This window comes from Miniopterus schreibersii (genome assembly GCF_964146895.1).
Source record: "Miniopterus schreibersii genome assembly, chromosome: 14".
Lineage (NCBI taxonomy): Eukaryota > Metazoa > Chordata > Mammalia > Chiroptera > Miniopteridae > Miniopterus > Miniopterus schreibersii.
Window position 1 is genome coordinate 5887289 of NC_138114.1, and position 12248 is coordinate 5899536.

At 50.3% G+C, this 12248-nt stretch overlaps 1 protein-coding gene across 1 annotated transcript in view; it reads left to right on the plus strand.

The window, feature by feature from the left end:
• The window catches only part of WDFY4 (WDFY family member 4), a 252408-nt gene that overhangs the window by 83536 nt on the left and 156624 nt on the right, over window positions 1-12248 (plus strand). Inside the window, exons 20-24 of the mRNA XM_081157692.1 lie at window positions 3661-3892; window positions 5027-5172; window positions 6116-6227; window positions 6865-7055; window positions 11602-11754. Coding sequence (XP_081013818.1) covers window positions 3661-3892; window positions 5027-5172; window positions 6116-6227; window positions 6865-7055; window positions 11602-11754 — 834 coding nt within the window. The remainder of the gene's footprint in view (window positions 1-3660; window positions 3893-5026; window positions 5173-6115; window positions 6228-6864; window positions 7056-11601; window positions 11755-12248) is intronic.

Here is a 12248-nt window from a genome sequence, read left to right on the forward strand (position 1 = left end):
ATTTCCTGTGCTGTCCTTTATATCCCCATGACTGTTCTGTAACTACCAATCTGTGCTTCTTCATCCCTTCACCTTTTCACTCAGTCCCCCAAACCCCCTCCCCTCTGAACTCTGAACACCATCAGTCTGTTCTCTGTATCTATGAGTCTGTTTCTCTTTTGTTTGTTCATTTATATTGGTCTTTAGATAAGTGAAATCATAGGTTCTTTGCCTTCCTCTGACTGACTTATTTCACTTACTATAACACCCTCTAGGTCCATCCATGCTGTTGCAGGTGGTAAGATTTCCATCTTTTTTATGGCCTAGGTATTCCACTGTGTAAATGTCCCACAGCTTTTTTATCCACTCATCGATTGATAGGCACTTGGGCTGCTTCCATAGTTTGGCTATTGTAAATAATGCTGCAGTGGACACAGGGGCGCAAATATTCTTTAGAATTAGTGTTTGGGTTTCTTCAGATATATTCCCAGAAGTGGAAATGCTGGGTCATGAGGCAGTTTCATTTTTAATTTTTTGACGCACCTCCATAATGTTTTCCACAGTAACTGCACCAGTCTGCGTCCCCACCAACAGTGCACTAGGGCTCCCTTTCTCTACATCTTGCTAACACTTGTTGTTTGTTGATTTGTTGATGAAGCCATTCAGACAGGCCTGAGGTGATATCTCATTGTGGTTTTAATTTGCATCTCTGATGATTAATGACAGTGAGCATCTTTTCATATGTTTATCGGCCATCTGTATCTCCTCTTTGGAGAAATGTCTATGTAGGTCCTCTGCCCAATTTTTAATTGAATTGTTTGTGATATTGGTGTTGAGTTGTATGAGTTCTTTATAAATTTTGAATATTAACCCCTTATTAAATATATCATTGGCAAATATCTTCTCCCAATGGGTAGATTGTCTTTTTGTTTTGTTGAGAGTTTCCTTTACTGTCCCTTTAACATCTTGCAATGCTGGTTTGGTGGTGATAAACTCCTTTAGCATTTTTTGGTCGGGGAAGCTCTTTATTTCACCATCTATTTTGAATAATAGCCTTGCTGGATAGAGTAGTCTTGGTTTCAGATCCTTGCATTTCATTACCTTGAATATTTCATGCCTTTCCCTTGTGACCTGTAGAGTTTCTGATGAGAAATCAGGTGACAGTCTTATGGGAGCTCCTTTGGGTATCTTGCTGCCTTTAAGATTCTCTCTTTGTCTTGAATTTTTGGCATTTTAATTATGATGTGTCTGGGCATGGGCCTCTTTGGATTCTTCTAGCTTGGGACTCTCTGTGCCTCCTGAACTTGTGTGACTTTTTCCTTGACCAGGTTAAGGAAGTTTCCTGCTATTATTTCTTCAAACAGGTTGTCTATCCCTTGATCAACTTCTTCATCTCCTGGTACTCCTCTGATGCAAATATTGTTATGTTTCATTGTTGTTGTTTTCTTTTTGGATCTCCAATTGAGCATTTTTTTCTACTCTGTCTTCTAATTTGCTGTTTCTATCCTCAGCTTCCACTAATCTGCTGTTTTTCCCTTTTAATGTATTCTTTATTTCTGCTATGCCATTCTTAATTTCCTTCATAGTTTCCATATCTTTTCTCACGCTGTTGAGCATCCTTACAATCATTATTCTGAACTCTATGTTTGATAGATTGCTTATCTCCATTTCATTTAGTTCTTCTTCTAGAGAATTCTTTTGTTCTTTCATTTGGGGCTTGTTTTTTTGTCTTCCCATTTTGGCTGCATGCTTGGGGTTGTTTTTATGTATTAGGTAGATCTGTTAGGACTCCCAATCTTTTTGGAGGGTCTCTGGTGCAAGCCAATGTCAGATGCTGTTTGTGACTGATCTTGAGTACCCTGTTTGAAGTTTTCCACACACCACGGGTTACAGCTCCTTCTGCTGAGGCTGGACACATTTGGAAAGGACCAAGATGCTCACTGGACCAAGGTCTGCTTTTCCAAGCCCCAGGTCCAGAAACAGATCAGGCAAAGACTCAAAGCACCCAGATATCAGCCTCTGCCTACAGACTGATTGTTATCTGTCTCTTAATAAGCCTCAGGTTGTTGACCACAGCGAGGCATAAACTGCACAGGGTGGGGCCAAAGGTTTTCCAACAGAGTGGGGCAATTGCTTCCCCCACCCCAGGCAAAAGCTGCCTGGATGATAAAGATCTGCCTGAGGAAGCTGTCCTCTGCTGTATGGGGGAATGACTCAGCAAAGGAATCCAGATGGCTGCTCTCTGAGCTTTATCCCCAGATATAGCACCCGTGGATTTTCCTCTCAGAGTTCCAGTTCACTTTGCCCTCCCTTCTCTTGAGCCCAAGGTGAGTGGCTGCACATGAAACTTTGAGTGTTGTCCTTTTAAGAGGGGGCCTGCATTTTCAGCCATCTGTCCCTGGCAGACAGAAACTCCCCTGCTTTTCACAGCCAGATGTTATGTGGGCACCTTTCTCAGTTCTGGTGCTGTTGTCTGGGAAGCCCAGCCTGGGGTTTAGACCCCATAGTCCTCAGTGGGAGCCCCCCCACCCCCCAGCTGAGATCTCCCTTCAGACCTTCAGCTGCTGCCTGTGGGAGCCCAGCCAGACCTCTGTGTCTCTGCAGTTCCACCAGTCTCTATGTGGTCTCTACTTTTCCTCCTTGGTTATGAGGGTGCTCTCCAGCTCATCTTCAGTTGCAGTTGATTATTCAGGATGATTTTTCTCTATTTTAGTTGTAATTCCAGTTTGGTCCTAGAAAAGTGTCAGTATAGCTTCCACTCAGTCCCCCACCATCTTGGATCCCCCAGTTCTTCTTTTTCAGAAAAGAAGAATTGACCTATTTGTTAAGCCATTTGTTGAAGCCATTCCAGAGCCTGTGTTTTTTCATTTAAATTTTAGAGTTAGCCTTGTGTCTACAGAAAGCCTTCTGACATTTTGAAAGGATTGTGTTAAACCTATACATCATTTTGGGGAGGAATGACATCTTTACTGTGTTGAGCCTTCCTTTCTAGGAGCACGGCATGCCCCTTCCTTTATACAGTCTTCTTTGATTTATTTTATTATCCTTCTGAAATTTTCAGTGTACAGATCTTATACATGTTTTATTAAGTATTTCATTTTCTTTTGAGCAGTTGTGAATGGTATTGATTTTGATTTTAGTTTCTGCATGTTCATTGTTAGACTTACAATGCAATTGACTTTTGTGTGTCGATCATGTATGTTTCCTGTGAACTTGCTGAACTTACTTACTAGTTCTAGGAGTTTGGGGTGTTGTGTGGTTATTTTTTTTGTAGTTTCCTTAGAATTTTCTGCATGGACATGCCATTTGCAAATAGAGACAGTTTTATTTATTTCTTTTAAATCTATATGTTTAATTATTTTGGGCACATAAAGTTCATGTGTTCTATTGGACACGTAGGTTCTTGGTGGGGTGACTGGGACACAAAGATGAGCATTTCTGTGGCTCTCAATATTCTTTTCAAATTTGGTTCCTAAGGCACAGTGTCGCTCTTACTCCCACCAGCATTTCATAAACTGCTTTGCTACAGTTTTCTCAGTTTTGAGAGTTATCTTTGTAATGTTTTTAGATAAAATAAATGTTTACTTTGAGAGAAGAATATGGTACCTCATTTTATATCCATATGTATTTTATTTGACTAACTCCGAAGTGAACTACCTCCCATCCTTTTCGTTTTAACAGATGTTATACATTCAGGCCTTGCCGGGACCTTTCCTCTCGATGGACCCTTCGTCATTTGTGGATGTTTATGGGTTTGTCGCTACCCCTCGAGTCTGGAAACAGAAGTCATCATTAACATGGCGTCTTGGCCCCACATACCTCTTTGAAGAGGCCATCTCAATGGAAACTCTGGAAGTTATTAACAAACTTGGCCCAAGATACTGTGGTAACTTCCAAGCTGTGCATGCCCAAGGTGCGGAGTGTTTGATTGATAAGGATCTTGCTGACTTCATTTTAAAACTAGACATCCATTTATTTATAGCATATTTATAAAGAGTAAACTCAGCACAGGTCAGCCATTAGGGAAGACCTCTGTAATTGGGTCATTATGTATTTACAACGCAACAGAAAATGTCACAAAAAAGGAAATGACAATATCCTTCATCTTTCAACTCCAAAACACGTAATGGAGGAGAGTGGGTGGGTAATACCATCAGCAAAGTGGGAGACGAGAGTGAGATAAATAAGACACATTCCTTTTAATGAAGGAGCTTTTTAACTAAAGTACACTGTTGTTTTCAATTATTAAACAGGCAGACAAAACATCCGCATTTTCATTATCGATCGCTGGCTGTTGAATAGGGAGCGCTGCTGTCTGCGCTCCGTCGAGTTAAGGGGTCAGCTCCCATCTGGAGGGAGTGATAAATGATCTGGGCACAGAGTCTGATGCGCAGTAACGAGCGGCTGAGAGCTGCTGAGCACTGCTGTCTCCAGGCCCCCTGTCTTCTTCAGACTTCCTTTCCTCTGGCAAACAGCACTGGCCAGGACAATGGGTCAGGTCAGGTCTAGAAACAAAGTTTCACTGACTCTCATTTTCACATGCTTCTCAAGTCACATACGTGCTTCTCCCTGACACAGGGACCAGGGCACTGATTCCAAGCAGGATGTTGCCCATGGACATGCAGCTCGTAGGAAATCTTAGGGCTTTCAGCTCAGCCTGTTTCTTTTCTTTATAAGTAAGCTTTCTAATGACTTATCATTTTGGTTTTGGGGAGCAAAGTTACACCCTTGATAGGTATTTCAAGCTTAGTAATTTCACACCTGGAATGCCTCTGTGTTATAGTGGAGTTAACGTTGTGAGATTTCTCCGTGATTTTTTATAAGTGTCAGAGAAGCTGAGGTAGGGGCAAAACATGAGACATATGAACACACAACATATAAGCATGCAAAGTAGCAACATGTAACAACATACCAACATACAGTGTAACAAGATGCGGACATTTTCTCAATGATTACTTTGCCATGCAGCAGGAGATATTTGCTCTCTGAGGATGGCTTTTCTTTTCTGTACAATGAGACTAGAAGTGATTGAAGATGTGTTATTTAGGAGCGGATCCTAGTACAGAAGCGGTGCCCCTGGTTGCAGAGGAAAGGGTCTCCTTTGGCCTGCACGTAGCCAGCTCGTCCACCACCCATGTCGCGGACATCAGAAGCACCTACAATGAGGTGGACAGCCGCCTGATCGCCAAGGAGGTACGCTCCCGGCCTCGCGCTGCCCCTTGGGGAGCCCCGCGCTCGCGGCCTCTCCGGCTCTTGGTGAATGCCGTTCATGCTTGCACGCGTGCAGGTGGATGCACGCGGGAGGGCTGCCCTCTTCATTGTTAAATACCCTAGGGTCCCCACCCGTGAACTCCCCCGAAATGAAACCTTTGATTTGTAATGGCTCAGAGAAGACAGTAGATGCTCTTCAGTCTTCAGGGTAGAGCAAGAACAAACAGAATATTTAAAAACCTCTGCGACGCTGAGAACGCCGTAGAGCTTCCCTTTCTGGGGTGCTACCCCCCCCCCCAAACAGCGACCTTGCAAAACAGCAGGCAGACATGTCTGCAGCGAAGATGCCACTGACTCCCTGTTTCCTAATTCCTGTGTGAAGAGCTCTCTTGCTCTCTGCCGGTGAACTTGGCTGATGTGTGTACATTCTCTCACCCTCACGGACAGAGCCCGTCCCTCAGCTGAAGAGGAGGAGTCGGGGCCGAGGAAGTGCCTCCCAGCAGCTCTCCTCCCGACAGAGGAGGCCCGAGGCCCCATTCCCCGGGCTCCCTGAAACCCGGAGGCTGGGCTTGCAGGGACTGCTCAGCCCTAGCCCGGGAGCGAGGCCACGCAGGCCCTTGTGGCACGTTCCACCTCCAGGTGTCCGAGGAGCCTTCTTTCCCCGTTGGCTCCTCACCTTGAGCATGTGGGACATCAGTGGCACAATTGTGTAACCAAAGCTGCTCCCCTGATTAAGCCACAGTCCAGGAGCAGGACGCGGGAACCTGAGTTTTGGTTTCGGCCCTCCTGACGTTGGCTCAGTTATTCACTCCCTGAGCGCCAGCGCTGGGCCAGGGCCTGGGCGCCTGCCCTCCGGGGACTTGTGAACGACGCCCCTTCCTTTCCAGGACAGTATCTCAGGACTAATCGTTGCCATTTTCTCCAGATGAACATTTCATCCCGTGACAATGCCATGCCCGTGTTTTTGCTGAGAAATTGTGCTGGCCACCTCCCGGGTCCTCTTCGAACGATTGGAGCCGTGGCTGTCGGCCAGCAGGGTATGTCAGGCCATGAGCTTTTGTTTGGGAAGGAAGGGCTGGTGGGCGGCGTCCCTTGTGCAGCCTGGAGTTCTGAGTGTGGTCAGGACAGAGCAGGCTGGGAGCCAGGGTGGAAGCCAGGGCGTGGAGGACACGAGCTGGCGGGTTAACCCTGCCAGAGTCGGCCTCCCACCTGGAATGAGGTCAGCTCACCTCCCGGCACCTGACAGTTCACAGTGAATGCAGCTGCTGACCAGGCTGGCATCTGTGCACAGTGGAGCCCCTATAGTGAGCACAGTAGGGCCTTTGCACCAGCAACTGTCAAAGCAGGGTGAGTTGGTGCAAGTACCCAGCCCCGCAGGATGTAGGGGCAGGCTGAGGGTCAGATGGCATTGAAGGCATCTGGCTCCTCCGGCACTCTGGGTGGAGCTGGAGGTGGTGACCTGAAATCCCTGGGGTGTGGACACAGAAAGGACTCACATAGATTCTCAGTGAGTTAAGACTCAACACCCCTGCCCCTCCTCCCAGCCTGTCCGTTTGCACAGGCCCCGCTGGCATGAGTGGAGAGGGGTTCTGGCGGCGCGGTTACCCAGCACGCTGCTGGGGCCTTGCCGCCGCGACGAGGCTGAGAGTTGACGGAATGGCCTGTCCCTCACAGGGGTGAGGGTGTTCCACTCCAGCCCTGCGGCCAGCAGCCTGGACTTCGTTGGCGGGCCTGCCATTCTCCTGGGCCTCGTTTCCTCAGCGACAGACGACCACACCATGTACGCGGCTGTTAAAGTCCTGCACTTGGTCCTGACCAGCAATGTGATGTGTGACCACCTGATGCAGCACATCTCTGGGTACCAGGTAACCCCACCCCCACCTGAGGCTGTGGCTCCCTGAGGGCAGGGAGGAGCTCCTCTGGCCCCGGCGGGCATTCGCTCCATGGCGACTTCTGGAGAAGGGAAGCCTGAAGTCCTTGGGTCCTGACACTCTAGAGAGACTGGCCCACGTGGAGGGCCGGGCGACAGCCCGCCAGGGAGGGGCTCTGAGCTACCAGCACCTTTCTCTGATGAACTCCAGGATCATTTGCGGTTCTTCGCTAAGGGCCCAGGGCTCGGAGCCAGAGTGCTAGATTTGGGTTCGGCTGCTAGGTTTGAGTTCCTCCAACTTGCTGTTGAACCTTGGATGAGTCACTCACCCTCTCTCAGCTTCCCCACTGGTGTGATGCAGACTCGTGCCCCCTGCATCTCGGGGTTGCAGGGAGGCCTGGATTCAGCACAGGTGGTGGTGCCTGGCCCAGAATAAGTGCTCTGTCCGTGTTGGCCATCTTCAGTCCTTAATCTCTGTTCCTCAGCCCTCCCAGGTATAAAATGAGAGGAGTAATAACACCCATTGTGCAGGGTTGTAATGACTAGGTGAGCTAATGAGCTGTGTGCTTGCGTAGGTGCCTGTTCAGGGAGCCTACTGTGTGTCCACTGGGACTTATTGCTGCTCCCTCCACAAAGTGAGATGAGGCTGGTCCCAGCCCCAGAGGCCCCTCCCGCATGGCTGGGAGGCAGCAGGAAAGGGCCCCAGGAGCAGACCTTGGGTGCGAGTTTAGACAAGGCCGGGGCACACAGGCTGCGGTGGGTGGTACCTCCAGATGCAAGGGTCCTGGGAGAGAGCATCCTGCTGTTTGCCCCCAGGCCAGGGTTGAGAGAAGAAAGCACTATGGTGTCGCTGGGCACACTCCTCTTGTCTGGGCTGCTGCACAGCTGGACAGGGCCCTTCCTCCCCCTGCCCCGTCAAAGGCCACGGACACCAGTCAGTTCTACATAGCAGACCCGATGACACCTCTCCCCTGTGTGGACTCTTTAGAGGTGTCCAACCACTAATACCACATTCTAGGCTCCCGGGGTTACTTTCTAAAGGCCTTTTGGAACTGACCGCCAACCTGTCCTTCAGCCCCACCTCCCACCCGCCGGCCTTTCCCATGTGCACTCCTGCCTCCCTGAGTCCTGCACAATTACGGGTCCATAAACACATCGTGTGGCTTGGTGTACTTGTGCCCTAGGCTTGCAGCGCCATCCCCTGTTCCAAGGTGAGGCTCCGAGTCCCTGAGCTGAGGCTGTGGCTTCTCTGGTTCACCTGTGGCACCGTGTGATGCACAGTGCTAACCACACCCACAGTGCTAACATATTCACAGTGCTGACCACACTCACAGTGCTAACACACTACAGTGCTGACCACACTCAGTGCTGACCACACTCACAGTGCTGACCACACTCACAGTGCTAACACACTCACAGTGCTGACCACACTCACAGTGCTAACACACTACAGTGCTGACCACACTCAGTGCTGACCACACTCACAGTGCTGACCACACTCACAGTGCTAACACATTCACAGTGCTGACCACACTCACAGTGCTAACACACTACAGTGCTGACCACACTACAGTGCTGACCACACTCACAGTGATGACCACACTACAGTGCTGACCACACTCAGTGCTGACCACACTCACAGTGCTAACACACTCACAGTGCTGACCACACTCAGTGCTGACCACACTCACAGTGCTAACACACTCACAGTGCTGACCACACTCACAGTGATGACCACACTACAGTGCTGACCACACTCAGTGCTGACCACACTCACAGTGCTAACACACTCACAGTGCTGACCACACTCAGTGCTGACCACACTCACAGTGCTAACACACTCACAGTGCTGACCACACTCAGTGCTGACCACACTCACAGTGCTAACACACTCACAGTGCTGACCACACTCAGTGCTGACCACACTCACAGTGCTAACACACTCACAGTGCTGACCACACTCAGTGCTGACCACACTCACAGTGCTAACACATTCACAGTGCTGACCACACTCAGTGCTGACCACACTCACAGTGCTAACACACTCACAGTGCTGACCACACTACAGTGCTGACCACACCCACAGTGCTGCCCAGCTCCTAGTGCTGACCACACTACAGTGCTGACCACACTCATAGTGCTAACACACTCACAGTGCTGACCACACTCAGTGCTGATCACACTACAGTGCTGACCACACTCACAGTGCTGACCACACCCACAGTGCTAACACACCCACAGTCCTAACACACTCACACGCTAACCATACTCACAGTGCTGTAAAGATCCTCTGCTCATCTCCGATAGACTGTAGGCCTCTAAAGGCCTGGGTGCTCCTTACTTGTTGCAAGTGTATTACTGAGACCAAACAGATGCTCAGTAAATATTTTTGTAATAAGTGAATGGGTATGTCTGGGTTTTTATTAAAACTCAAGAATTGGGGCTTTTGGTATATACAACTTTTTTTATTATATTGTTAAAAGCAGTAGCAGTGGGATTTGTCCCAATTTAGCACTTAGATATCTGCTGTGGTTAGGGATTTTAATAATTATTGTGAGCATTTCCAAAAAGGTACAAAGCAATTTCTGCTCTCATGGGCATATCAAGAAGGATGAAATAAGATAAAACCAAGATAATTTTAGCATAAACAGAATGCAGTAAGTGTCAGAGACTCTCTTCCCAAAACACCACACCCTGCGCTCAGTGTCACCCGGCCATCTTCCCAGAAACCCGAATTCTAGAGAGCGGCCCCTCTGGGGCTCACCACTGCCTCCTCACTGCCAGGAGTAGAACCTGCCCTATCGAGAGTCCTTAATAAGCGCTGTCACCGGAGCACCGCGCCTTGGGGGAGAGAATGTGCCACAGAGCAGCCTGGGGGCCGAGTCGAAAGAGCTCCATGAAAAAGAAAGGCGACTGGAGGAGGGCCACAGGGGTGGGTTGGCTGCATTTTTAGGAAGAGGCGGCAGAGTGGCCCATGGGTCTGTTTGCACGGGACTGAGCACTGCTAAGGGTGCAGCAGACATGAATAAGGGAGGCACTGGGACCTCCTAAGTCTGAAACATCGGTGAGGCATCAAAAGTAAAATATCAAGAGGGGCAGATGGCTTGAGCTCAGAGGGCAAGCTGGCTGGAGGTGTAAATGTGAGAATCGTCAGTATCATCATGTGCTATTTACTCCAAGAAAATGGGTGACATAGTCAAAGAGAAGTAGAGAAAGGGACTGAAGAGGGAATAACAAGGAGATGACCTTGCAGAGGTTGGAAATATGCTTAAAACCCAATGAAGGAGATTGAGAAGAAGGGGGAACAGAAATGAAAGAAAATTTTGCTAAAGAATCTGAAAGAAGAAAGCATTTTGAGAAGGCCCGTGTGGCCTAACAGTGCTCAGAATGAAGCAAACCAAGGACAGAGAAGTTTCCGTCGGACCTGGCACCCGGGGGCCTTGGTGACTTTCTAAGGCAGGTGGCAGGCAGAAGCAGCAGCCAGCGGAAGGGGGTTTAAGAGAACATAAGGCGGGGACGTGGAGCCAGCGGGCGCGCGGAGCTTTCAAGAAGTTTGCCTGTGACGAGGGGCACCGAGTGTGGTCAGAGCGGGGGTGTGGGTCAGGGAGGGGTGTTTTAAGAAGAGAAACACTAGCGCATATTTGTTGGTGGAAGAGAGGGATGGGGGAGACACTAGTCCCATTTGCGAGGGCTCTACTCCCCTGGCCTCATCTGACCCCAACTACCCCACGCAGGGCCCCCCAGGCATCTCCCTGCGAGGTCAAGCTTTGCGCGCAGGTGTTGGGCGGGCACAGGCTCAGTTCATGACAAGCAGCAGCACTTTCCACCGGCGCCCTGAAAGGGCGTGTGTGAGAGGACAGGCGGGAAAGGGGTGAACTGTGCAGATCCAGGCCAGGGAATGAGCTGAGGGAAAGCTGAGCTGAAGGCTGGGATGGGACTGATGAGAACCCAGACGCAGAGGCTGGCTGCAGGCTGAGGTCAACGGCAACATGAGGCTGGAGGGACCCATCTTATTGGTGTCTGACGTGGGGCTGGGCCCCTGGGATCCCAGTGCCTCCCCCTGGCATGGGTGCCCGTGTGTGCTGGTTCCCAGGGTCCGACGGAGTTCAGTGGCGCGTCTGGTGGCTGCAGCCCGGAGTGATATGGGGGGTAACTGGGTTTGTGGGTAGTCGGTGCCTTCCTGGTGATACAGCAGCATTTAGGGGATGGCTATGAATATAGGATCCAGTAAGGATAAAGGGAGAGAGCACTGAGCAATGGGGAGGAAGCCAGGAGAGAGGGAGAATGGCGTTCTGGAGACAGGAAGATTCAGGGAGGAGCAGGGGTCCCCATGGAGAGGTCAGTGTCAAGTCCAGACAGGTGGACGGTGGTGGGAAGCAGCTCGGGGGGGGGGGGGGCATGTGTTTCTTCTGAGAACACAAGGCCAAAGGAGGCAGCTCGGAGAGCAAGGGGCCGGGCTGGGCTGAGCAAGGTGCTGGGAGGAGCGGTGAGGGAGAGTCCCGACGCCTTCGGGAGCAAGCGGCTCGTGTTAACGGTTGCAGGTGCTGGCGCTTCTCCTGAGGCAGAAGTCCTCTCTGCTCAGCCACCGTGTCTTCCAGCTGGTCCTCGCCATCGCCGGCACCGCGGAGCTGGGCTTCGGGACCTCCACCCTCACCAACGTTGGAGTCTTCCAGCACATCCTCTGCAATTTTGAGGTAAACTGCAGGTGGGGCTGGAGCCCTGGAGTGTGTGACTGTAGAAGCCTGGACAGTCTGGAGCCTCCTCTAGACCCAGCTTCCTCAGTGGCTGTGATGGCTGTGGCGGGAAAACCTCAAAAAGGCTTGGAGCCCAGGGGTCCCGCTTTGTCATGAAATCCCACCGCCAGTGGCCCTGGGCAAGTCTCCTGGCCTCCCTGAGTTGCAGTTTTCACTAGTGCGAAGTAGAGACCAGCATCTTCTGTAACAGGCTGGTGTGTGTGTCAAAGCAGATGGCATCCAGGAAAGGACTTAGAAACTGCAAGGTGCTATATATATGAGGGTTTAAAAAATATGTGCCGATCGCTCCGAATGGTGCCTGCCATTCACAAGCGCTCCCTTAAAGGAGTGACTGAGAAATGCTGAGGGCAGGCTCGAGGCTGAGTGAGGAGCTCTGCATGACACTGGGGGGAAGGGGGAAGGCCCACTGAGGACGCATCCTTGACTCAGTGCAC